Source organism: Desmodus rotundus, chromosome 8 (genome assembly GCF_022682495.2).
Source record: "Desmodus rotundus isolate HL8 chromosome 8, HLdesRot8A.1, whole genome shotgun sequence".
NCBI lineage: Eukaryota > Metazoa > Chordata > Mammalia > Chiroptera > Phyllostomidae > Desmodus > Desmodus rotundus.
In genome coordinates, this window is record NC_071394.1 from 105,343,859 (window position 1) to 105,371,189 (window position 27,331).

Here is a 27,331-nt window from a genome sequence, read left to right on the forward strand (position 1 = left end):
AGACTCAGAGTGGTTACCGCTGAGCTGGGAAGAGCTCCGAGGTCTCTGACTCCATGGCGAGTGATTTCCCGGCTACCCATCCTGGCAGGGAGTGGGACAGACTCACCCTGCCCCACTTGGTGGGACCCCTGCAGCCGCCCACGGGAGAGCTCCTCACTTTCACAGCTCTGGCACTTCCCCGGGGAGCGCAGCCTGGGTGGACTGCAGGGGCAGAGGCTTTGAGCTGTTGTGATTAGAACAGTACTCAGGGAGTACCTCTGGGAGGTAAGTAGGTAATAAGTCTCAGCCATTATGAGTGTTCAGTACAGAGCAAGGCTGTGGGCGTGGTCTGCTGGAGTTGTTCGGGGAGGCTTCCCAGAGGAGGTTGTGCACAGTGAGCAGGAGTTCACTGGCAGACAAGGAGTTGGGGCATGGTGAGCCGAGGGCCAGGCTGTGTCAAGGTCAAAGGCCATGAAGGGCTTGTGGCTTCTGGGGAATTGGGCGTGGTACAAGGTGATGGACTGTGGCCGAGATGGGCACAGCATGGTGGGAGAAGGAGTTAGACCTGGACAAGTAGGCAGAATCAGGCCCCAGAGGGCCTCGCTTCCACATGCAGGAGTCTGGGTCTTCCCCCCAGCAGTGAGTACCCACTGGGGGGTTTTGGTTGAGGAGGGACATGCTCATGGATTAGAAGATGAAGGTGGGTGTGGTCCAGTTGGAGGCAGAAGATGTGGGCGACCTGAACCAGCTAAGGCTGGGAACAGTCTGTGGATACAGTTAGAGGAGGGATGGTGAGAGGTGAACTTCCTCTGGCTCTGAAGGTCAGCCCCCCTGGGGTTGTGTATTTTCTTGATTCTTTTCTATAGAGAAAGGACTCAGGAATGTTGAAGGAGTGTAGAGAAGCTTTTGTTCTTCTCTGTAAGGTTACATCACACTCAGATGTACCACATTGGCCACCTTGAGCCCTGCTGTCCTTCCTGCCTCCACCTACCCAGGGTTCCCCAACTGCTCTGTCCTGCCAAGGGGGTGCTCCAGGACTGCGGGCAGCTCTCCCAGACTCTTCCCCTCTGCCCCCTGCTCAGGGCAGAATGCACTACCTGGTGAGAAGCTGGTCATTAGGGATGCGAGCTCCCCGCCCTCTGTCCATGGGGAGTATGAGCTTCCCTGGCCCCAGTGCAGCTCCCTATCACTCCTTCCCTTGCTGGTCTCCTCTTCCTTTGCTTTCTCCCATGGATTCCCTTGTTCTTCTCCGCCAGCTTCCAGCTCCCCAACAAGCTCAGGGAACCCTGAGGACTTGAGGGAGGTAGTGATGTAGAGAGGAGAGCCCCCCTCTCTGCCTTGGAGATAGTAACCCAATCTTAAGCTGGCTGCACAAAAAGCAAAGGGCAAGAGCCAGGGAGCCAGAGAAGAGGCAGGGGCTGCCATCCTGAACCCCGCCCTAACCCGGAGCTGGCAGCCTGTTCAGGTCAGTTGGCTCAGTTCCCCGCCCACAGGCCAGCTCAGGTCTGTTCTCAAGGCTGGAAGTCCCAGCCCCCAAAGCCCTAGTGACCTCTGCTCCTTGCTTCTCTTGTCTCCTTCTATCCAGGCAGTGCCCACGGAGGTTACCAAGCACCACCTGTACTCATTTGCCGGCGTGGCTGGTGGGTGGAGAATACCCTATTATGCGTCATCAGTGATCACAGCACGTTTCAATCACCACCCATGGGCCCTTCGAGCAGTGCCAGATTAATTGTCTATGAGGTCAGGGCGGTGAGGAGATCTGTGCCCTCAGCTGGGTGCTTGGCAGGGGTGTCTCCTCTGCCAGGATCGCTGGCCTGCAGGAGAACTGGCCTGGAAGCTGGCCACAGGCAGCTCAGTTCAGCTCTGACCTGTGTGAGCCCCCTCTAGTCCCCCTTTGCCCCCACCCCTGGGGCAGAGACAGGACCAAAAGCTGCATTCCTGGTTCAGACAGGTCCTTCTAGGGGTGTCTGGTTATGAGAGGTAGGGAAAATGTTCTGTTCCAACCCTGTTGCTGAGTGGGGAGTAAACACTGCACAGACTGGAAAGGGGAAAGTGAAGCATTTAGGACAAATGTTTCTTGTTGATTTCCCCCCCAATGGAGAGAGGGGGCTAGGAGAGAAACGGGGGAGAGAGCTGTAAAAGTATTGAGACTGAGGAGGGAGCTGAGGAGGGAGGCAGTGCTGCCAAACACACAGACCTAGAGGAGCCACACTCACAGGGCTTTATTCGTCTGTGCCCTAGGTGGGGCTTTGGGACAGCCAGGGTGGTTTGCTGCTCTAGGCAGTGGCGCTGTCCATTCCTGGGTTCTGACCAGATAGAATCGAAGGCTGAAGTTTCCCACAGAGGCATTACTATGCATTGGGGCACAGGAGTGATGGGACCAATTCCGTACTCCTGAGGAGGACGAGGTGAGGAGGAGCGGCTGCTTTAACGAGGGCTGGTAGCTAACCTGCAACCAGGCAGAGCAGGAGGAGTGGAGAGAAAGGCCTGTGCTGGGGCTGAGGGAGGACATTCATCAGCTTCCCCGCCCCGATGCTGCCAACGCCTGGCTTCCATGAGCAGACTGAGCTTCGTCTCTCCCTCCCCAAGGCCATTTGGCTCTGCAGCTCTGGGCCCTGCAGTTCCCAGGCTGCTCTGCTCTGCTCTGAGAGGGCGTAGTGTTGGGGCCCGCAGATCTGTGTTTAGTTCTGCTCTTCTCTGAGTCGAGAGCACCTCCGGGAAGGGTTTCTCTTTAGGGAGAATAAACACTGCTCCCAAATTAGCCTTTTATTTTTTAGGATATTAACAGATCCCACTTGTACCACCAAGATCCAGAGACTCTTCCCTGATTCTAATTCAGTAAGTCCCCCCTTCCACTCCCCTGCATCCAGCCAAAACACTGCAGGCTTCTGCCCAGATCAGAATGTAAAATTCAGGCCTGAAAAGGTGCCCAGCTGGCCTACCCACCCTGCTTCTCTCCCACCTACATCAGAAGAAGGCAGACCCCCGGTGTTGGGACAGAAGAACTTGACTCCTCTCCTGCCCCCACCATGCAGGAGAAGGGTGATCACTCTGATCTGTGATCTTTCTAGAAGCCAGGGTTTTGCAGCTTGGAATGGTTGGCTCTTTGCTGCACCTTGGCACCTCTCGTGTTGTGTGGATCTGCCTGTCCTGGGTACACTTGGGTAAACCTTACGGACTCAGGAACCCCTGAGATGGAGCTCCTGGCTGTGCCCCAGGAGAGATACTGTCTGGCCGTGACCCTGGTGCTGGGTGATCTTGTGTAAGGGGCTCCTCTTTTCCTGCTGCCTTCACAACGCTTCAGCTCAGGCAGCAGCTTGGACAGGATCAGCTCCAGATTTCTCAATGGCTCCTGCCATCTATGGTGCTGCATTTGAGAAGGGCCCCTTAGGGGCTGGGAGCTTGTGGGATGGGGACAGGTGAGCCTGGCTATCATCTCCTTGTCCTGGATATCTAGGCATTCAAGTCCAGTGGGCAGACTTGGGTATTGACCTGGTTCTCCCACTGCCTTCCACTAGCCTGGCCCTCAGGCCACCCCAAGGCCTAACCATCATCAATTCTGGTCCAACAGGGTGGAGACACAGTGCTCCTCCCTGCCTGCTGAGTGGTCCTATGCCCACTTCCAGGCCCACGGTCCTTGGAATCTAGAGGGCCTTTTCCATCCCAGGACATGAAACATCACCTGGAAAGCTTTCTCTGCTCTTTGAGTGAATGCCGAGCAGGTGACCTTCAGTCTGTCCAGGGGGCAGGCGGAGGTTTCCTTCTGTTGACTGCATGGGGAAATCTGCACGTCCATTCTTCTCTCACCAGCTGGGTCAGGAGGCACAGGGCCTGGGGTTGCTCCCACTTCCCCCTTGTGAAAGCAGCAAGGTGAACAGCAGTGAGCAGACTGTGTGAGGAAAGGAGAAGCTGGGCCAGCAATGTGCTGGGAACAGCGTCCTAGGCTCACGGAGCCCTCAGAGTCAGAGCCCACGGCCGTCCAGCCCGGGGTCCCTCTGAAAAGGGGTGGGCATCTGGAAAGATGCCCTGCCTGCAGAAGCCGGCAATCTGCCTGGGTGAACCTGGTCTCATGGCCAGGCCACAGCTGTGCCCCCATGGATGGGAGCTCTGGGCCCATGGTCACAAGGCGCCTCAGACTGGACCTCAGTGGACAATCTAGGAAACTCAAGCCATGCCCGCCAGCACTCTCTCTCCCCATTCTCACTGCCCCGCTCTTCTCTCCCCGTAATGGAGGCTTTTAACATCAGTGCCACCAGCAGTTTGCTTGGCAAGAAAAGGATAAACATGAGCATATATATTACTTTACCCAACTCCATGCTGTGGCTGGGCCAAGAGTTCCTATCAGTTAAATACATGACCAAATTGCATTAATGCTAGCTGCGTCAAAAGATCAGCTGGAGATGGGAATTAAGCATACATACACTTCTCTCAAACACACATATGCCCACCACATATTAATTCTTCACAGTACCCAGGCAGCCACTTAGACACATGGACATAACTGGCATGTGTAGGCTCTGGCTGGAGCTGGGCCGAGCTCCAAACCAATTGAAATGGACGGCATCCTGCCCACCTGTCTGGCCAGCCAGGAAAGCCAGGCCGGGGGGCAACTGTGTGCTGTGGTCCGGAGCTCCTTTGCTGAGCTGATGTTGGAGGGCGGCTGGCCCTCAAAGCTAGCAGGTGCTGGTGCTGGTGTTGCTGTGGAACCTGGAGGAGAGATCCTGTACCTATTTGAAGCTGACAGACTGTTTGAGATGACCCAGTGAGACAGAGCGTGTCCAGACAGTGGGCGGATTGACTGTGGTTGGAAGAAGTTCTGCAGTCCACACAAGGTGTGTGGTCAGATCTCAGGTGGTTTTCAAGAGCCCTGAAGATGTTGTTTCTGTAAGGGTCTCAGTTCCACAGCTAAGACACCAGGGGAACCAGAGCGTTCCCATACACCAGGGCTTCTGGTGCCCATTTCATTGTGTGAGTATGTGTGTGTGTGTGTTCGCATGCATCTCAGTGCACATCACACATGATGCTTACATGTGGATTCTGCCCACCGAGTGATCTATCCAGACTTGCTCCATCTCCTGGCCTGTGGCTAGAAGGGCTCCCAGCAGTTCCCTAGGACCCAGCCAGGTCCTGGCTCACTGTGAAGACTAAGCCGATGCCAAGTACACTTACGTTCTAGTTCCTTAGGAAAATGTCATGTTGACCAGAATGTTTAACTAATCAGCACAATATTTCCTGGATGTGCCAGGAATCTGAGAGAAATGGATGTGTGCATGTGTGTGCATCACTTTAAAAACCAGCATTATTTTGACATAACTTTAGGCTTATAGAAAATTGCAAGAATAGCACCAAGACTTCCCATCTGCCTTTCACGCAGAATATTAACTTTTCACTGTTCTCAGGAGATTCAAAACACTTTCGTGAGGCAGGCATTTCTGCCGCCCTTGTAGAAATGAGGAAGCCGAGCCTCAGAAGATAGCAACTAGCCCGTGATCACACAGGGACCGTGGCAGATCCAGGATTAAACTCCAGGTCTTCAAAGCCTGTCAGACTTTCAGTGCACGTGCTGACCGTGTTGGATGCAGTCTGAGTGTGCAGGGGTCCTGCTTCTGCCCAAGAACTTCCTTTGCTAGGTTGTAGGTCTGCTAGAATGAATTATCTCGGCCTTTGATTTTCTTTATTTTGCCTTCATTTTGAAACATTGTGGCTGGGTATAGAATTTCATGTTGGCAGTATTTTTCTTTTCGTCCTTCAGAGATTTTTTTTTCCTGGTTTGTATAGTTTCTGTCAAGGTAACAAGATTTTTCTTGTATTTTTCTTAGGGCTCTGGTCCAATATGTTGTAGTAATTTTTGCTTACATGGTCGATTACAAACAGATTTCAATAATATCAAAGAAACCTTACTCACCCGGCCGTGAGCATTTTCCGTGTTCCTCATGGCTTTGCGCAGGTCCACGTTTCCACCTGGTGTCATTTCACTGTTTCCCGTGGCGGCCCTGTAACAGCTCTCGTCGTGAGCGTGTGCTGGCGAGAACGTCAGTCAGCCTTGTGTGTTTGCAAAGTATTTCTTCCTGGTTTTTGCAAGATGTTATGTGTTATATATCTGAGAGCTATTGAATTCTAGGAAAGTAAGTGTTCCCTTCAGTACTTTGCAGATGTGCCCCCTGTTTTCCTGCTTGCATTGTTTCTGAGGAGAAATTGCTGTCTCTTTATCATTGTTTCCCTGTACATAATGTGCCTCCCCCCCCGCCCCCCGCACCCCCTCCCGGCTACTTTTGTGATTTTTCTCGTAATTGTTGATTCTGTGCAAATTGTTTATGATGTGACTTGGTTTGGTGTCTTTAATGTTCATTGAGCTTTTTGGATCTGTAAGTATATAGTTTCCTCAAATGTGGAATATTTTCAGTAACTTTACTTCTTCAAGTATATTTTTCTGTTGCCCTCCCTAATCCTTTGAGGTCTCCAATTCACGTATGTTAGGCCATTTGACGTCATCTCACAACTCACTGGTGTTCCAATTATTTATTTTTATTCTTCTTCTGGGTGTTTCAAGTTTACTGACACTTTCTTCTGCAGTGTCTCATCTATTGTTAATCCCATCAGTGTATTTTTTATCCCATACCTCGTATTTTTTTTATCTCCAGAAGTTTTGAGTCATGTCCTTTTTAATATTTTCCACATTACTGTTTAACTTTTTGAACATACCAAGTACAGTTTGAATACCTTCTTTTAAAATGTCATTGCTATTTCTAACATCTGTGTCAGTTTTGGGTTGGTTTCAGTTGATGATGTGTTTCTCCTCTCTAGGGGTATATTTCACTGTTTCTTTGCATGCCTAATAATTTTCTGATTGGGTACCAGCCACTGTAACTGTAGCCATGTTGTAAACTGGGTAGTTTTTGTATTCCTGTAAATATACTCAAGATATGTTAGCTGAGACCAGGGCGATGTTCAGTCTGGGGCTAATTGCCACTCACTGTTGAGGCACAGCCCCCCCGACTCCACTGCCCAATGTCCTGGGTTTGACGAAGCTTTCCACCGTGGAAACAAGTGCGGACCGGCACCCTCCCAAGCCCTGTGCGGATGCCAGGCACTGCTTCCTTTAATCCGTTTTAGTGGCTCTTTCCCAGTCTTGAGTAGTTTCCTTACACACATTTACTCATCAGTCCTCAGCGGAAGACTTGAAGGTGCCCCTTTGCAGACCGCTGGGGTTCTCTCTCTGTGTATCTCCCTCCTCTCTGGTGCTCAGTCTTGGGAACTCCAGACTCTCAGCTGAACTCAGGGAGTACACCGGGTTCCACCTGGCTCCCCCTCCCTATGCTGCGGCCTGAAAATTTCTCAAGGAAACAATTTGGGGGCAGTTGGGGGGCTTACCTTGTTTCATGCCTCTTAGGGGCCATTGTCCTTCAGTGCCTGCTGTCCAGTATCTTGAAAATCATTATTTTATATATTTTGTCTGTCTTTGGTTCTTTCAGGTGAGAGGATACATCTGGCCCTTGTTACTCCGTCTTGATCAGAAGCTGAAATCTGGGCCCTTGGTTCTTCATTTCATCATCTATTGATGAAATGGGCACATCGGTCTGGCCCCCGGCCTCTGAACATAGACTCAGGTGGGGGTGTTAGCGCCCTTGATCTTCCTCAGTGATGTGCATCCAGTTGGTTATAGAAACATGGAAAGTTGCCCTTTAAGTGGCCACATGATTTCTGCACTCTAGACTCTTGTCAAGAACTTCCTGCTCCTCAACTCTGATAAAAAGCCCAGCAACTAGTTTGGTTTTATCTCACAAGTGCTGTGAATACTATAGTTGGTCGTGTGTTATTACTTTTATTTTTGCTTTCTGCTTTGACAGCCAGGGAGATCAGGCAGTTTCTGAGTCTGCCTTCAGTGACTTGAGTAAAATGACGCAAGGTAGACTCCTGTGAACAAAGTTTTTGCTCCAGCCTTCTCTTTTTAGCTTACTTCTCCTTTGCCTTTTACCTATCTCAAAATTCTCAATTGTAAACAAGGGAAATCTGCTTTCTCTATCCAGCTGATTGGCGTAGACAGTTAATATATAGAGCAATAATTGAGGAGGGTCTGCTGTGGGCGGGGGGCAGGGGGGTGGGGGGAGAGGAAATCTCAGGTCAGGTATAGACTTTCTTAGAAGCGCCTGGTGTGGGCTGGGCAGGGATGATTTGCGGTGTCATGGGCTTCTGGGGGAGGCAGGGGCTGAGGCCAAGGCCAGACCACAGCTGGGCCTGGGGGCTTTGGAAAGTGAAGGAACGCTGGAGAGGCAAAGGGGAAAAGCAAAGATGAGAGCTCTCCCTCAAGCAAAAGGAGACGTAGCCCAGCCTCCCCTGGAGCAACCAGAGGTGCTGGTGTGGCCATCTGAGGCCGGGGCATCTCCCAGCCCAGCTCCGCTGGCCACCTGTTTCCTTGGAACTGGCTGCTTTCTGCCAAAGGCAACACCTCTGGGGGAAGAAGCAGGAGGGGAGTCAGGGCATCAGTGCAGGAAGGGCAACTGAGGCTGAACCCCCAAGGCCCCAGCCCACTTACCACGTGGCGCCCTGGCAGGCTTCCCTGTCCCTGGAAACCACAGGGCTGTTACAGTGTTCAGGAGGAGTGAATGGAGTGGAGGACGGACAGCCCTGGGAGTGTCCTGCGAGTTCAAAGACACTAAGAAAGCTGCCCACCTGGAGCCCGAGCTTTCCTGGGTCACAAGGACCTTCACTTTCCTTTGCCTGCCTTCTTCTGTCCTCATCCTTTCTATGTGGCTGCAGCAGGTGGGATTCTGTAGGACTCACTCGTCCTGCTCCTTCTCACACTAATGGGAAGCTGAGCCCCTGAGTGGGGGCTGTGTCAGGTCCAAGGTCTGTAACCAGCCAGGGACATCTCTGACGCCAGAACTTCCCCCGGCACCCCAGGCTTTCTCTTTTCCAGCAGGTGGGTTGGGAGGAGTGGATGACACCCTAGAGCCCTGACTCAGGGCAGGCTGTCCTGGGCTCCCTGGGCTTGGACAGAGGAAATGGGACAGGTAGAGGACAGTGGGGGAGCGCGAGGATCAGCAGTGGATCACCTCCCAACTGGAGCAGGAGAAAGGGCCTGGGCCAGCCCAGCCACCTCTGTCCTGTGGTCCCTCCTGCCCCTTCTTCCCCTCCTCCCTCCTCTGTTTTTTCTTTCCAGAGTCCCTTGGTGAGGCCCAGGTGGCTGAGCATCCTCTGGCAGAGGGAATTAACACACTTAATTAAAGTGTCCAATGAAGAGCTTTGCATATTTCTTAATTACTGTCTGAGTCTTTTGGGGAACACTTTGAAATGGGATTTTTCGTGCGTTTCCTCATTTAGCCTGCAGTGAGCCAGGCGGTCCCCTCAGGGCTCAGGTAGGAGCTGGCAGAGCCCTGGTCTGGAGCCGCCTTTCTACCCACTGGGTGGCAGGGTGCATGTGGAGGGGGGAGCCCAGCGTCCAAGCACCCCATGCTTGTTCAGCCTGCAGGAAGGCTGGGGCTGGATTTCCTGTTTTGTGAAAACAGAACAAAAGAAAACGAAGATCAGGTAGATGTCGCTGATGTCTCCACCCATTCTGGTTACCACAGGGCCTGGGGGCTGTGCACCCCCTGGTAAGGCCAGTAATGGGGGTCTTTGTGGGCAAAGGTTTGCAGGGCCATGGTGGAGCCCTCTCCTGAAGCCCCTGTGGAACGGGAAGCTGGGCCAGGATGGTGTGGCTTCCTTCCCAGCTGCAGGGCCAGGGCTGAGCCCCCAGGCAGGCAGCCCTTCCCAGCACTCACACCTCATTTCCCGGCTGTGTTTTGCAAGCTGAGCTGATGGGACAACTGAGTCAGCCAGCCCACAGTTGCTGGCCTGAGGGAGCACATTGCCTTTTTAGCTGTGAGGGGCCCCTTCTGACAACCCCAGACATTCTCTGACCTAGAAACCATGGGCCAAGGATATAGAGACCCTTTCCCAGGCATTTAAGTGGTGGGCAGCCCACCAGGGTGGCCTAGAAATGGCAGTGAGTTCTGCCAGGTCTTTCCTGCCTTCCACTCTGAGCCTAATTCTGTGACCCCAAGGAGGACCAGGCAGGACCCCACTGTCCCGCAGTGCCCTGGAGCTGGTGTGGGTGGTAAAGGGGAACGTGTGGCCGAGAGCAGATAGTGGGTGTAGGTCCTGGCTTGGCTTGGCAAAGGGGCTACCTCATGGGTGGCACACACTCTGCCAGGTCTTGGCAGACCCCCACGAAGTCTCCAGCTCATTTCTTCTCTGCCTCACACTCTGCTCCATTTCTGGCTGTCACGACAATCTCTCCACCCCCACCCACACCCACCAAGGAGATGACAGGGCAGAGAGGGGTCCTTCAGAGAGGGAGACGGTGTCGGCATGGGAAGCTGAAGGCTCACGGCCCACTCAGCTGTCAGCCTGTGGCCTGGACACAAGCCAAGCCCGGGGGCCCATGTGGCAGTTGTGAAGTGTGGGTAAGTGACAGCTGCATGCAGAGGACGCCTCAGCCTCACATTGCTGACTTGGTCTAGCGCCCCCCCTGGGCACACCGTTCCACTCACTGATGCCTGTTCTCACCAGTCAAGAACCTTACAAACGCCACCTCCTTCGAGGGCCGCTGCTGTTCCATCGGAGGGTGACCATGCCTTCTTGTCGGCCTCTTAGTAGCCCTCACCCGAGTTGCCTCATGTCTGAGGTATTTGCACCTGAATCTAGCTCCACTGGACGAGGGCTGCCGGAGCGCAGAGGTGCGCCCAATTTCTCACTGTGCGCTCTGCCCAGCAGGGACCCGGCACACAGTGTGCCCCCAGTGGGTATTCATTGAGTGGGGAGACCTCACATCCTCTGCAGCTAGCTAGAAGTCACCCCAATGTACAAAAACCTACTTACCTGGGACCTGCCACTGAGGTGGGGACTGGGGGTCATGGGAGGCTGGTGGAGTGAGTGGCCCCCACGAGTGAGGTCCAGGTAGGTGCTGGTAGCTGATTGCGAAGGGCCAGCATTCAGTCCCCCCTGCAGGGGTGGAATTTCTGGGGTGTGTGGGGCTGAGCTCATCTGAACAGCCCATAGGAGTGCGAGACCCCCGGACCCACAGCTCACGTGCGGGTAAGAAAATAACTTTCCTGGTGATGTCACTCGTGGGAAATAACCTTAGATCCTCAGCTCATGAGATGGAATGATTATTGTCAATCATGATGATTTCCTTCTGACGGGAATGCTGGCGCTGGGGCTTTGGTCTCACAGTTTTTTTCTTTTCTTTTTTTAGAATAATATTTTCAATGACAATTGACATACAATATTATATCAGTTTCAGGTGTACATCCCAGTGATTAGACATTTATGTAACTAACTTATGAGGTGATCACCCCGTGAGTCTAGTACCCATCTGACACCATCCATTGTTACTATAATATTATTGACCATATTTCCTATGCTGTACTTTACATCCCCATGACTCTTCTGTAACTACCAACTTGTACTTCTTTTTACATTATTTTTAATTGTATTTTTCCATTACCGCTTATCTCCCGTACCCTCCTCCACCGCCATCCGCCCCAAAATCACCACACTGTTGTGTGTATCTGTGACCAGCTTGTACTCTTAATCCCTTCACCTTTTTCACCCATCCTCCCCCAACACCCCTCTGATCTGACAATTTTAAAGAAAGCTGCTATGGGCAGCCTGAATCCATAGTAATACTTAGCACCCCAGTTTGGGTTCAGTAATGGTTCTGTCGTCTGCTAGTCACAAAGCCAGGTGACAGAGAGGTGTCCCACACTCTCCTCTGAATCTGACCAGTGACGCTGGCTGTCGTCCCCCTCCTCTGCTCTCCATTTCTACCAGCCCCACTGCCTCTGCCTGAACCAAAATCTGCCATCTGGCGCTGAACTCCTGCCCCTAGTCTTTTCCTATAGGCCATTTCTCCCCTAGAAGTCTTAAGTTTTCTTCCCAAAGCACGGTGCTGTGTTCTGGTTACCTAATGCTGTGTAACGAACCATCCCCCAAACTTAGTGGCTCGAGACAGTGAGAACATTTACTTTGCTTAGGAATCTGTGGTTTGGGCAGGTCTGGCCGGGGAAAGCACGTCTCTTCCACTTGGCATCAGCTGGCAGCTTGGAGGCTGGACTCACGGGAAGGCTCGCTCGCCCAAGGGTCTGCTGCCTGGGGCGAGCTGTGGCTGGAGGGCCTCTGTCTCCTGCCGTGTGTGTCTCTGTGCTCTCCCTTGTGCAGGCTGCATTGAGCTGCCTCCCAGCATGCGGCTGGGCCGAAGGGACAGCTTCCAGAGGGCGGGAAGCCCGAGCACTCCAGACAGAAGCTATGCTGCCTCTCCTACCTAGCCTGGGGAGTTGCACACAGTGCCACTTCTGCCACCGTCACAGACCTGCATTGTAAAAAGTGCCACACTTCTCCCCACCACCCCTCTGCTTAAGACCCTTCCGAAGCTCCCCATACCCTTGGGAGAGAATCCATGCTCCTTGATGTGGCAACGTGGCCTGGCTGGCTGGCCTCTGCCCTGCTGGCCCTGCTTCTCTGTTGGCCCACCTCCTCCTTCCCTCCACAACTGGCCCCAGTGATGGATTTTGGGTTACATCAACCCTTTGGCCATGTGGAGCTTCCTTGAACAGTGGTGGTCACTTGGCCCTCTCCTCACACATCTGGTCCTGCCCCACGTTCCCTGAGACAAAGCTCAGATGTAGAGACCTCCAAGTGTGTCCCCCATGGTTCCTGGACATGCTCCTGCCCCCAGCCCCCGATATCCTGGCTCATTGCCTCCTGTCTGTCCTCACGAACTCTTGACCTCCCTGCCTCTGCGCCTGCACGCACAGGTCCCTCCACCTGGAATACCCATTCTCTCCCCACCTTCCCACAGCTCGGCAGCTGCCCTGCCTCCTCGCTGTGGCCTCCCTGAGTGGCTGGCCGCCTGAGCCCCCACCTTTGGTGATGTGCTTTGCTGCTGGTCGGACCTTTCTACCCACCAGCACATCATACATGAGGCATGGACTTCGGCGTCAGATCTGGGTTTGCATGCCAGCTCCACTGCTTGTCAGCTCTGTGACACTGGGGACAATAACTCACTCATTGGATCGTGACGAGGATCCAATGAGGGACCCTAAGTAAAGCACCGAATTTCTTGTCTGGCACAAAGTAGAAGCCCAGTAAGAATTCGAGTTCCTATTCCTTCTTTCTAGAGGTTCCTGACAAATACTCAGTAATGAATTTTCTCATCCTCATTTGGTTGAAATGAAAAATGCATCTCTCTGCTTAATCATGTAAGACTAAACTACCAGAAGATTACAAGAATATTGCTGAGCCGTGAGCTGAGATTTAAAAAAAAAAGCTCCATAATGATTTGGCCGCTTATTTTTAATAAAGTCCTGCGGGTAGAGCTGAATCTTTGCCTTCAGAAAAAGCTCCACTGCGTTGTACTGGTGTCTCAGACTGTTGTAAGAAGGGACTCAGGACAGTGTGACCTTGAGCACAGAGCTGTGTGGAAGGACCACTCTCTCAGAGGCGGCAGGGGCTGGCGGGAGGGCAGGAGGGACTCAGGGGAACGTCTCCTGCCCTTCCCACACACCTGCCCCTGTCTGAGCCCCTGAATGCCGTGGCCCCTCTCGGGTCTCCCCGTGGCTAGGGCCCAGTGGTAGTGCCCAGGCAGGTGATGGCTCTTTGTGGTGAGACTGAGGGAGCGGCCAGGTAGATGGGCTGTGCAAGCTCACCGGCTCCAGATGCCAGCACCTTCTCCTCAGGTGTGGGGAGAGGAAGGGGCAGCCGCCCTTTAGAGCGGAGAGGAGCCTGGCCCAGGGCGGCCCTTTTACAAGCTCTGCTCCTTGTGTGATGCCAGACTAGAGCCTGGGCAGTGGTGTGCAAGCCGCTCCTTTTAATCAGCTCTGTCTCAGGGCCCTCAGGAGCCTCCCAGGGACAGTGTGGAAGCCGCCTTTCCTGCATCTGTGTCAGGTGGTGGTGTCTGGGGTTTCCTCTGAGAGCTGGTCCGTTCCCTCCATACTGATGGGTGCTGCCTTGGAGTCCTGGGGCCAAGGGTCAGGGTGGAGGCCCTGCAGTTGGAATTGTTCAGGTTGGGGGCAGGAACAGGCCACACCAACCACGTGCCCACAGTGAAGAGTGCAAACACATGCCACAGGGACGAATGAGCCAGCGGAGGGAGGCTGAGCCGACAAGTTCAGAAAGGGTCCGAGCCATGTTATCCCAGCAGCCTTAGAAATTGGATTGGGTGGGCTTGGGGATGCTCTGAGGCAGGGAAGAAGAAAAGTGAGAAAAAGGGGCCTAGAGGAATAGTAAGAAATTCCCTTTTGCAGCAAATCAATAATGATCTGGTCGTCCAGCCCAGGACTTAGCTGGGTTGCTGGACCCCAGGTGTTCAAACCTTCCCACCTTCACTTTCTGAGCTAGGGGTGTCAAATTCATTTTCACCAAGGTCCGTATCAGCCCCGCTGTTGCCTTCAAAGGCCGAATGTAATTTTAGGATGGTATAAGCGGAACTACTCAGTAATAGTTAAGCGAGAGCTCTGCGCTGCTGCTGGTAGAAACAAGGTGCCGGGCCGGATAAAACAGGTGGAGGGCTGGTTTGGCCCGAGGGCCTCGTGTTTGCCACCTGTATTCTAAGCCCTCCGTGTGCCCCACAGGGCAGCTCAGTTTGCAGTTTCTGACCTTCCAGATTGGACCACACACCACCTGAGTGGGGAGAGGCCCTCACCTGTAGCTGGTCCCAAGGAAAAGGTGCCTTGGCTTGCACAGGCTGTTCCCAGGAACTCTATGACACCCATAGTGATAACCGTAGGTCTGGCAGGATCCTGAAACCCAGTTTAACTCAAAGATGGCAAGAAGGGTCAGAAGTAGGAGCTCAGTTCCTGGTCAGGCCGCCTGATCCTGAACCCACTCAGCTGTGGCCCTGGGCCAGTAGCTGTCAGCTCATTTCCCCTTGTATAAAATGGGGACGATATGAATACCTGCTTCAGAGCTGAGGACTTAACAGATGGGTGCTAGGGGCTCAGTACAGCATTGCTGCAAGCATGGAATCCTGCAAGCTTCAGGCAGCAGGTGTCCCGACTCTTCTGTTTACTCGAGTCATGTAATCTGCGCCTGGCACAACCCCTGGTGTGTGCCTGGAACACGGCCTGTGAATACACCTGTTGCCCCTGATGGTTATTGTGGGAATGTTCAGAAAATATTGGCTGCAGCCAGGACCCCACACCTGTTCCTCCTGCACAGTCCCATGGCTCTGGGAGGCTCAGAGGGACTGGCCCCGCTGAGCTCGGCTCACAGTCCCGTCTGCTCCGGGCTGCCAGAAGCAGACAACCGTGGTGGGAAAGCAGGAGAGCCAGCGCCCGAGAGTTCTCTGTTCTGCCTCCCCAGTTCTTAGGACTTTCTTGGGACTTTTCCCTTTACCCTGCAAGCCAGTACTAGCCCACTGCCAGTGGCTGGTATCCGAAGAGGAGGTGATGTGGCATTAGAAACCTTTGCAGGGATTTCTCAATTCTCAGCTACACCATGAACCTCCTGTTCTTTTGTGGCTTTTTGTGATCCCGTCTCTCCTGCCTGTCTGCTCAGCTGCCCCAGGGAAAATCCTGTTGGGAACCCCGCTCCCTGAGCTTTCCCTGCAGGAGTGAGATGCGGAATATCACCACCCAGGGGAGTGGGCTCTGTGTGTCTTCCTGAGGAGGAGGCCGTAACTTTCCGTCGTCTCTTGGAAAAGGAGGAAGCTGTGTTCTCTCCAATTTCATCTGCTTCTTGCTGGCTCAGTGTTGTCCCACTTCTTGCTCTGGGGTCCCCTTAGACGTTTCCAGCTAGGCCCTTCTATGTGGGGAGCCCCCACTTCTCACCTTCATGTGAAGTTTAAAGGGAGATTTAAAGCAATTGGGAAGCACTTTGTAGATTAAATGCCCATCAGGAGCTTTGCAAAGGACAGTCTACAGGTAAAGTTGGAAGAGCCCTTGAGTACATTAGTGCTCACCCCAGAGATGTCGTCCTAGAAATGTGGCTGTTCTGACCCCTGCTGCTCAGCACAGCCCACCTCGGCACCACCCACCAGAGCTGGCATCAGACTCCCCAGGGTTAAGGGCATTGTCCCCAACAAGACTGCCCCCCACTTCAGATGCCAGCCACAGGTGGGGTCCCCAAGGACGCCACACTTCTGACCAACTGGCTACAAACCCGAGGGCTCCCATGACCCTCCTCAGGTACCATAATTCACCTGAACAACTTGTAAAATCGGGACACCGCTCTACTTAAGATTACAGTTCTATGACAGAGGACACAGATCAGGAACAACTGAGTGAAGAGACACGATGGGCAAGGTCGACGCAATAGTGGTGGTGGTATTTTTTTTAAATCCGATACTCTGAGAACTGCCTCAGCTTATTAGTTACCCGCTACCTCCTTCCAGTTTTAAGCATTTCCTCTGTGCCTGGCACTTTCATTACCTTACCTCATTTCTGTCACAGCCCTGTGAAGTCTTTGATGTTATTAGGTCCATTCTTAAGTGAGGCGTTGAGGTCCAGAGGGGCAGAGACCACCCCGAAATGACGCAGCTGAACAGGACCCCCAACTGGGATTTGAATCCAGCTAACCAATTCCGGGTCAAAGATGGAGCCCCCTACACTTGCCCCCCACTCAGTCCATCACATGTTCCCTCTGGCTGGAAGACAGTTGTCTTTCCTCCACAAAGGTTGGCTGTCAGGAGATGGCCACACTTGTCTGTTTTGTGGTGCACTACTGAGTCTTCCAAACCGGAAAAGGACCTTTCTCAGAGGAGCCCCGTTGGGTTGCCCTGCTCTGTTGCGGCACTGATTAACCACCCCGCCGGGCCCCAAGCCCACGCACACCCCATCCGAGAATCGAGAAATTGGGGACTGGCAGAACGGAGAACTCTCAGGCGCCGGCTCCCCTGCATGGCTTTCCCACCACAGTCGTCTGTCTCTGGCAGCCTGGAACAGAAGGGACTGCGAGCCGAGATCAGCGGGGCCAGTCCCTCTGAGCCTCCCCGGGCTTGGCAGACTCGGTGTAGAAAAGCACCCTGAGCTGGGCCTGGCCTAACAGATGTTCCTTTATCACCCTTCCTCCCCACCCCACCCCCTAGATGATAGAAATGCTACTGTAGGCATTTCTGCCACTGCCAGGCCCCAGGGGACCTGCGCAGGTTAGGTCAGAAGCCAAGCCCTGCAGTTTGGGACATTAGTAGCACTACTGGGATTCCCAAGTGACTTCCTGGCTCTCTTCGCTGTCACAGCGGTTCTCAGCTGGGGTGTTATGGCCACTTAGAGGGCATTTGTGACTATGGGGTGGGGAGTCTGGAGTTGTCACGATGGCAGGGTCCCGTGATGCCAAACACCCTGCAAGGACCTGGACAGTCAGGCACACTACAAAAAGTAGTCCTGCCCAGGAGGGACACTGGGGAATGTCCCGTCTACTTCTGCTGCCTCCTGGGTCCCTAGAAAGCCACCGTCCTCAGCAGTCTCCAGCTGAGTGGACGGGAACTAAACAGCCTGCCTCCATCGCAGCCTGTGGCCAGTGATGAGGCCGTATTTCCAGTGGGCCGGAGTGAGAGGAGCACCTGCCTTGCACCCACTTGCTCTGATTCTTCGTGTATGGCTCTTGCGTCAGTTAGGCTCTTGTGGGTCAAGAAAGACCTGGACTTGGGTGGCGAGAAATCACAGGGCAGGGAGAGGCAAGAGCTCCCTGCAGCCTACCCGGTGTAGACTCAGCCACCTTGCTCTGGGTCCCTCTCCCGGGTCTGCCTTTTATTTGTACTTCTGTTTCCGCATCTCATCTTTCCCTCTGGGCTTGTTTGGTTTGTTAAATCTGTTTTCTTCACGTGAAATGTGTTCAAAGGAAAGTAGCTCAGGTGCCAAGGCTGAACCCTCTCTTCTTGTTTTACAGTTGGGAAGACGTCTCTGATCACGAGGTTCATGTACGACAGCTTCGACAACACGTACCAGGTGAGGTCCTGGGTGCCCTGTTCCCTCACGACCCACACTGTCTGCAGCCAGGACAGTTGCCTGGAGACAGCGCCAGCCTCTCTCCGGGGCTTGCTAATCCTGATAGGAGAGCAGGATGTTCCTGGGGCCCAGGGCCTTTGTTTTACCTCGAAGGACTCCCCATGTGTGCCCGGGCCCCAGCCCAGTACAGACCCTGAGCCCTTCTGAAGATCCAAAGCTTGACCAAGGAAATGTGTCCCAGCAGAGAAAGGCCACGTTTCAGTCTGTGTCATCTTGCTGCTCGTGGGCCGGTCTGACCAGTACAGTATTTGGTTACATGGGTGGGTCATCACACAGCGGAGGAGTGACAGAATGCGAAATAATGGAGGTGACAGAGCAGGAGTAGAACTTGCTCCTTGAGCATGGTCGTATTTGCTGGACCTCAGGCACACACATGCACACTCACAGATACTGAGAGGTTGATGCGATGGGCTTGTACTGCTCTACACGGGTGGGAGGCTGGATGGAGTGACCTCTGACTGCTCACTCCCAGGGTGGTCTTGGGTCAAGCAGTGGCCTAGAGATGGCTCCAAGTGGCCCAAAGGCTGGACCCTTGGGGGTCAGTAACTACATTTCACTTTCCCAACACCACCGATGAGTGGGAGGTTTGTGCCAAGGAAGGGAATTTTCCCTGCAACTATAGCTTTTTGCAAAAGGTATCAACTTTAATCATTTCAACTATTTTTAGGAAAAAAAGATATTGTCTTCTTCCCTAAATCAGAGACAAATGCTAATGCATTTTTCTAAGCCAGTGGGTTCTATGAGGTACTAGTTCCGAGGGATATTGGTAGGAGTTATTTGAGAGAGAAGGGCAGGGGGAAGGTTTAGTACTTGCATAGATTTAGGGAATGCTGGGGAATAAAAGGGAGTCAGCTTTCCTACTGCAGACCTTCTCAGGCCTTTACTGCATCAGTGCATGGCCTTGTGCCGAAGGGGTGTAGCGTGCAGGAGGTCCCAGATGTATCTGGTCATGGAATCTTTGTGTCGCTGGGCCCTCAGAGGAGAGATATTTATAGAACACACAGCCCTTCCTGGGTTGGCTGAGGCTGCGGAGCACTGCTCGCTGCCAATTATAGTTCCGTGTCTTCATTCTCCGTCTTCCTCTGAACCAGGCATCATCTTTGCCCCCGTAGACAGCGCCTCTCACTGCCCTTCTCTGACTTCCTGCTCTTCCTCTGCTCTCGTCTGAAATGCCAGATCACTAGTGGGCTTGGTAAGAACTGACGCAAGGGTGGGAACATGAGGCTCTGGAGGGGAGCCCCGGGGGACGTGCACAGCCCTGGGCGCTGGCTTTGGGATGGTGATGTCAGCCACACCGTCTTCGTTGTGTCCTCTCCAGGCCGGGGCTTTGCGCCACCACAGCCTCACCAGAGGCCTCGCCTGCCTGTAAGGGGAGTTCTGCCGCGTCAGTCTGCATCTGAGATCCCAGTCGACCAGACTTCAGTTCTGGAGTCTGACTTAGTGTTCTGTGTGTGTGCCTGTGAGAGAGAGAGAGATCTCATGGATAGTGTTTCAATTATTTGATGTTTTTGAACATCAAGATATTTATAATGCCTCTTGCTGGTGTCCCGATGAGCAAGCACCGTGAGACTCTGGGCTGCTTGGTGCTCTTGGCAGTGGTGGATGGTAACCGTAGGGCCTTTGCAGTGACCGGTCTTGGCATGGATCAACTCCTCCCTGTGGTGTGTGAGTCCCTCAAAACCTCGGCCCACCACCATCTCCAGTGTCACCTCCCATTGCCCACTGCTTGTCCCACATGCCATAGTCCAGCGGGCCTGCTGCTCCCCACACTGTGACACTGTCGCAACTCGGCACCAGGGCTCACAGTATTGCCGCTGCCGGAATGCCCTTCCTTCTCCTTTTCTGTGAAACGTTCTTCTGACTCATCAAGGCTCAGAGAACACGTTTGCCTGTGTCCCACCCCCTCCATCACTCCCTGTCCCCAGCATGTTGTCTTAGGGGCTCATTTAGCCTCCTGACTCTACAGGAACTCCCACGTGCTCTGGCTCCCAGATGGGCTCCAGGCTTGGCTGAGGCCACGACCCCTCGGCCCCTTGAATCCACCACTGCATTCATCAGCCCAGCACAGGGCGTGGCCGTGGCTGGTGTCAGTGCCTGTTGTTACCAAGATGGCTTGGAGAGGCGCTCTCGGCCTTGGCTTTAGACCCCACCTGCCTGAGAGGCTGCAGGGGCCCCCTGTCAATGTGGGGAGAAGGGGAGAAAGCCCAGAGGGAAGCAGGTGCCCCCCTGCAGGTTTTTCTGCCTTTTTTTCCCAGCAGGCAGAGTTTCTTTCCCAGTACCCTTTAAAATGGTAATTAGGCCAGGAGGTGGGGGCTCCAATTCTGTGCATACACAGGCTCATCTTAATGAATTCTCTGGAGATAGAAAGGGGGAAAATGCTATTTTGTTTGTTTTTCTTAACATGATGGCAGAGACATCTGGGAAGCAGACAGATCTCCAAGGGCTCTGGGGGATGTTCCTAGTTGCCCCTGGTTACTACTCCCAATTACCCCCCACAAACATCCTGCCCGTCAGCCGGTACAGCCCCCCAGAACCCCCACCACCCCACCTCGATCAGCTGAGCTGCCCAGACAGTTCCCAGGACAAGTCACCCCTTCCTCCTTCCCATCCTTCCTGTGTGCTCTGGCTCTGTGTCTTGTCCCCTCCCTCATTCACTCATTCTGACTTCAGAGGTTTGTCAAGTGCTCACTTGTTTGGAGGGACAGGAGGAGAAAATGACCTGGCCACAGAATCTGGCCCCGCCCACAGCCTTGCATGGAGGGCAGAGGGGTTTGGCCTCATCTGGGTGGCAGTCAGCAAGTCCTCCCTCCACCTGGGGTTGAACATGCCTGGGTCCCTGAGAGGCTGGCATGAGGACCCATGAGGACCCATCCATGCAGAGCTGGGTGTCCCTGTTAGACCTCTCGGGGGTCCTGTCCACCTGGCAGGCCCTAGGGACATGCCACCTTGTCAGCCTGTGGAGCCCTGGACAGCAGATCTTCTGCTGCCCCCTGCCTGTCCCTCCCTTCTCCCCACACATCTTGCTCGCCTCTTGGCACCCCACCCATCACCCCATCTAAATCCACTCCACGATTCTCTTGTATAAATCACCAAGTAAGAAATTGATTTCAAAATTTGCTGTAGAAGAAACCTTCTGGTACCTGCACAGTGATGATACTTGACCCTCTGTGAGTGCCAGACCCCCTCCCTCCCGTAGGCCAGTGAAACACCTGCAGGCCTGGTCCTGGGGCCGCCTGCTCGAAATGCACTACAGCCATAGTGTGTGGTCTCAGGCCTCTGCAGGTGGCCGCTAGGAGTGGGAAGGGAGGATTTGGAAGCAGCACTCTTCTGGGGTCCCTCATGGGTCCCCTATCTTGGCTGCACATTAATATTATCTCCTGGGGATTTGGCTGGGAGATTCACAGGCCTGCTCAGACATTAGCATTTTAAAAATCTCAGCAGTGATTGAGATAAACTTAGAGCCAAAGCTGGAACCACTGACCCATTCCTAAACCATCCACCATAGCACAAGTTAGGAAAGCAGCCGAATGGGCTGCGCCCAGGAGAGCGCCCAGCCTGCTGGAACCTGCCCAGCTGCTGCTGGAGTGGAGGAGCATTTCTGAGGACCCTGGAGCTGTGCCTGCACTGGGCACTTCCAAGTCCCATGAAGCCTCCTGGAAGGGAACAGAATGGCTGAGTCCCCCGAGCCCTCACAGGCGAGGGGTTTCCTGAGGAGCTCTCTCCACTCGGCAGCCTGCCAGCCCTCCATGAGGCTTTCCTCTCTGACCCGCTGGGTCTCTGTTAGTGTCCTGGGGCTGCCATAGAAATTACCACAAACTGAGTGTCTAAAAACAACAGAAATTACACTCACAATTCTGGAGACGGGAAGTCTGGAGTCGAGAATGGCAGAGCCACATTCCCTCCAAAGGCTCTCCGAGAGAGTTCTTCCTTGCTGCTCCCAGCTTCCGGGGGCTGCGGGCGCTCCCCGTGAGGGGCTGCAGAGCTCTGCCACCTGCCTCTGTCTTCACGTGGCCTCCTCTTCATGTCTCTGTGTCCTCTTCTCTAGTCACAAGGACGCCGAGCACTGGATCTAGGGGCCCATCCTGAACCCAGGGTGGCTTTTCATCATAAGATCCTTAACTAATTACATCTACAGAGATCCTTTTTCCAAAAACATCACATTCTGAGGTCCCAGGTGGACAGAATTTGGGGGGACGCTCTTCAACCCCCTCCTGGGCCCTGGCACCTCCCAGTCTGATCCCATTGGGGACCACACTCTCTGGCCTAGGCCTCAGAGTGGTCTGCTCCCCTGTCACCTCCCAGCATGGACCCCTCCAGGCTCCCAGGCCCCTCTGGGGAAGCCACTTCTACAGGACCGTATCTGCAGCATGTTGTTTTGTTCTCACAAGGTTTTTTTGTTTGTTTGTTCTTAAATACGTTTATTGATCTTAGAGAGGAAGGAGGGGAAAGAGAAAAACATCAATGTGAGAAACTGGGGATCGAACCTGCAACCTAGGCATGTGCCCTGACTGGGAATCGAATCCTCAGCCTCTTGGTGTATGGGATGATGCTCCAACCCACTGAGCAACACCGGCCAGGGCTCTCATAAGGTTTTTAAAAATGATCAGATGTTTCTTTCTGTAACATTGTAAGTTGATTTAAAAGTAAATAGGTTTACTGAGGCCTGGTCATCGACTCAGTGGCCCATCCCTCTGCCCTGCAACCCCCAGAGCAGTATCTGTCTCTATCCCAACGATTCAGCCCTACAGTGTGGGGTTGGCCTTTCAGAGGAGCTGGGCTCCAGCTGGGCCACAGCAGCACATCCCAGGGTCTCAGGGAGGGGCATTTGTGAGGAATCACAGTGTGTGGAGAGCAGTGCTTGGTCCTGTGTGGGGTTTGATGCTCTAAACTGTTTCCAGGGCAGTAGTCTGGGCGTTGCTGGGCTTGAGCACCAAAGCCCCACACCTGAAAGGCCCCACATTGCCTTTGCTGGTGGGCCTGAAGAGGGGTTCAATAAGGAAAAAGGGCCTGGGTATGGGTCAAGCCTGAACATCCTCCTTGAACACACACTCATGCACACTGGTCTCTGGTCCCCTCCCCTGCTGAGGCCAGGGAACAGGGAAAGCATGGGGCCTTGGGAGATAAGATGCTGAGCACCTTTTTCTTGGTGGGCCACTGATAGGAAATGAGTGAGCCTTTACAGAGCCCACAGCAATGGGGAGACAACCAGGAGAAAGGGGTCCCTCTGATGGGTGTGGGGAGTTGCCTGGTGCTTCTCCTTAAAGAGGAGATACAGTAAGACAAGAGATAACAGGTCAGTGCACAGAGTCCAGGGGTGAAATGTGCCTGAGTGCCGGTCAGCTTGGCAGGATGACTCTGCCCTCAGAGACCCACTAGGGCAGTGGTCCCCAACCTTTTTGGCACCAGGGACCGGTTTTGTGGAAGACAGTTTTTTTCACAGAAGGGGGCAGGGGAGACAGGAGATGGAGCTTAGGCAGTAATGCTATAAGAAGTTTCGCCTGCTGGCCTGTCGCTTGCCTCATGCTGTGCAGCCAAGTCCCTAACCCATGGCCTGGCCTGGGGTTGGGGAGCCCTGCACTAGGGCCCTCCCAGTCAGCCAAGTGCTCCCCGTAAAGCATTTACCTGGTCCAGGATGGAGGAAAGACTTGCCTTTGCTCTGACATCTTTCCCTCCCTCCTCCCCACTGCCTTTCTTTCCCTCTCTTTTGATGAGTACATACAAATTAGGAGTATGGTCACCCTAGTACAGAAAGCTGAGTAACGGTGGTTTAAACAAAGGAAGGTTTTGGTTCCCCAGGTGCAAGAAGTTGTGGTGAGACCTGAGGTGGCACAACTGTGCAGTGATGCTGTCAGATGCCAGGCCCTTGCTCATTCTGTTCCGCCTTCTGCTGTGTGGGTTCCCGTCTTCATGCAGGCTGGCTGTCGCTGCTCCGCATATCACCTCTGCATCCAAGGCAGGAAAAGAAAGCAAGAGCTTCCCTAGAATACCCTCTCCCTCCAGCAGACTGAGGCTTATGTCTTATTGGCCAGGATGAGTCACACCATCATCCTTAGCCTCTAAAGAGGCTGGGAAAGCAGAAGTTTGCTTTTATGGTCTTCATAGTCTCTAAGCGTGCCAGGGAGTAAGAGGTTGCCAATGGATAATGAGTGAGTTGGATAACAAGTGAGTCCCCCAGTAGCACTTGCTACATTTCATAAGGTACATGGACCCATGATGTAATTCTCTGCCCCAAATTTTAGTAATCCTCCCTCATTCACTTTGTAGGTTATACTTAGGTAGCTCTTAGACAACCTCAAAAGACCACCACCTGGAGCATCTTTTGCCCTGACTGTTAAGGACAAGTCTTGTGCACTTGAATCCATGTGTGACCCTACAGGAGACCTCTCTTGGAGTTTCAGGCCGCACACCCATGGGTATCTGTGGCTTTTGAAGGGATTTTGATGATATTTAAACCCTTAAAGTTGGAAGGTGTATATTGTTTGGTTGATGGTTCAGACCACAGTCAGGAAATAGAAGGGCAATCAATAAGTATTTAATTGGGTGTTGATTAGCATAAGCCACTCTCCACTAAGGGGAAAGTGGCCACCAGGACTTAAAGGTATCTGGAAGAACCGGGGTACCTTCACTGTGGCCTCAGGAACTTGCATCTTCTTCCCCAGAGCACCTACCTGCTGGCGAGGACAGCCCCTGCCCATCATGTTTCCAGAGGCCACTGTCTCCACCCCCAGCACCTACTTGCCAGTCTGAATCCTTAAGTTTTGCCAACCTCATTTGCATGCTAATTTTCATGACTTTACTCTGCTTCTTTCATCTAATGGTTGGTGGTGTGGAACACAAACATCAGCTTCTTTGTCAAGGGCCCGTCAGGCCCAGCTACATTCTGCCACTTAAGGATGCTTCCCCAGCCATGGACTAAGGCTTGGCTAAGACGAAAAGAAGACACACATACACTCCTTTTAATGATATCTCTTCCTGAGAAAAGAGTCTTGAGTCAATTTATGCAAATTACCATGCAGATTTCCACTGTAGACTTTATTACTGTGTCTTGTCAGAATGTGGATGCAAAATATATTTCATAATAAATGCACATAACAAAGACGATTTCAACAAGTGCCTCAGGGAACATCTTTCCTTGGGGATCTGCTAAGCCAATGAAAGCTTTTGTGCAAAGGGAGGCATGTAATATACTAGTCTGCACTATGTGTCTGAGCCCCTGTTGACACTGCTTAATGCCACCTTCAGAAGATAAATGTGGCTGTGGCTATGAAATCTGTGCTTGCTGAGTTCCTCATGTTTTGTATAAAATGAAGTACCTGCCATTTTCCATTAGCAGTACGTTTGCAAGCAAAATGATGTTAAAGGAATAAGTAAGCATTGCCAGGTTTGGGGCAATCTAATCACAGTAGGGTGCAGTCCAGCCTCCTCAGAGGGGCATCAGGCAATACAGGGACTCATGCAGCACGGCTGAGGGGGGCAGGGCAGGGGAGGATCGTGGGGATCACGGACTGGCAGGAGAGGCCCCAAAGTCAAGCCTGCTCCTCATGTTGTCTTGGTCCTCTTTACATCCCTGTGGCATGGTTACCAGCAAGAACAGTTTACTCCTTATTTAATAAGTGGAAATGAAGTGCAAAGAATGAATGCTTCAATCAAGACTCCAAGACAAGCTAGAAGAGGGATGTCTCCTTTAGAACTCACCTCTCTGAGGGTCAGCCTTTCCTGAAGCTCTGGGAACACTAGGATGCTAATAAGAATTATAAGCACACTTCTGGTCAAAATGGTGGCATCAGTAAACACTGTGCTTGCCTCCTTGCACAACCACATCAAAATTACAACTGAACTATAGAATAACCATCATTCAGAACTGTCAGAAGTCAAGCTGAATGGAGTCCTAAAACTGTGGAATTAAAGAAGAAACCACATCGAGACTGGTAGGAGGGACTGAGACGCAGAGTGGGCCGGTTCCACACCCATGTGCAGCAGATATAAAAGGGAGAAGTATCTCAGGAGCAAGGGGTCCAAGCCCCACACCAGGCCCCCCCAGATCAAGGTTCCAGTGCCAGGAAAACAAGTCCCCTTGACTTCTGGTTGTAAAAACCAGCAGGGATTGAGGTTCTAGAAGATATGAACTTCTGGATTCCCAGGCAGGTCCTCTTAAAAGGACCATGCACAGACTTACTCAGACTCACTTCCTCCGAGCTCCAATGCAGGGGAAGCATATTGAAAGGCACCAGAGACATAGGGGGAGGAACTGAATTGTCTGGCATCAGGGCAAGAGCTTGGGGGTAGCTTTCTCCCAGACAGAAGTGCTGGCAGAGGCCATTGTTCCTTTTCTGAGCCCTCCCCACACAGAGCCAACAGGCAGGCACCACATCTGAGATGCCATCAACCTGGCTCACACTGTTTGCCCCACCCTGGTGATTCCCTGAGGCCCTACCCCACCCAATTTTCTGGCCCACCCAAGCTGTTTCCAGTGGCTTTTCCATATGAGAGGTTTATCTTGGCCCATGCTCCAGATTTTCCTAAATTCTCTCAAACTAGCAGCAACTGGCTTAAGCAAGCCCTGTACCTCTTGCTAAGTTGCCCTAGGCCTGGCACTAGCAGCAGCCAGCCTTGATTCACTGCTTGGAATCACCTGGGCACTTCCAAGCCCAGCACAAGTAGCAGCCATCTGCAGATCGCTTTGAAGCTTGCGTTGTGTGCCCCTGGACAGAATGGGTGATCTTGGATGTACCAACAGCAATCAAGGCTCAACTGCAACAGGAGGGTGTACACAGCCCACACAGTGGGTGTACCTTGAGTACCCAGCTTGGGTAATAGGGGAGGCTGTGCCACTGGACCCTATAGGACACATACTACATTATGCCATTCTACCAAGCCTGGGAGACATAGCTCTAACCTAATACATAGAAACAAACACAGGGAGGCTGTCAAAATAAGGTGACAAAGAAACATGGCCCAAATGAAAGTACAAAACAAAACTCCAGAAAAAAAACTACACAAAATGGAAAGAAGCCATCTCCAGATGCAGAATTCAAAACACTGGTTATGAGGATGCTGAATGAACTTAGTGAGAACCTCAAAAGCAACAAAGATATCCAATCAGAAACAAAGGACACACTAATTGAAATAAAGAGCAATTTATAGGGAATCAACAGTAGAGTGGATGAAGCCAAGAATCAAATCAGTGATTTGGAATATAAGGAAGCAAAAAACAAAAAACAATATAAAAACTGCAAGAAGAAAAAAGAATACAAAAAAAAAATGAGGATAATGTAAGGAGCCTCTGGGACAACATTTGTATCATGGGGGTGCCACAAGGAGAAGAGAAAGCAAGAAATTGGAAATCTGTTTGAAAAAAATAATGACAA

General features: G+C 52.7%; 1 protein-coding gene across 2 annotated transcripts in view; it reads left to right on the forward strand.

Moving 5' to 3' along the window:
- RAB6B (RAB6B, member RAS oncogene family) overlaps positions 1 to 27,331 on the forward strand; it is a 55,866-nt gene that overhangs the window by 8,769 nt on the left and 19,766 nt on the right. The window contains exons 2-3 of one of the 2 annotated variants that reach the window (XM_071222299.1): positions 7,452 to 7,586; positions 17,845 to 17,903. In XM_071222299.1, the coding sequence (XP_071078400.1) occupies positions 7,538 to 7,586; positions 17,845 to 17,903 (108 nt within the window). In that variant the 5' untranslated portion in view covers positions 7,452 to 7,537. The remainder of the gene's footprint in view (positions 1 to 7,451; positions 7,587 to 17,844; positions 17,904 to 27,331) is intronic. The other variant, XM_024565686.4, reaches the window with a different exon arrangement.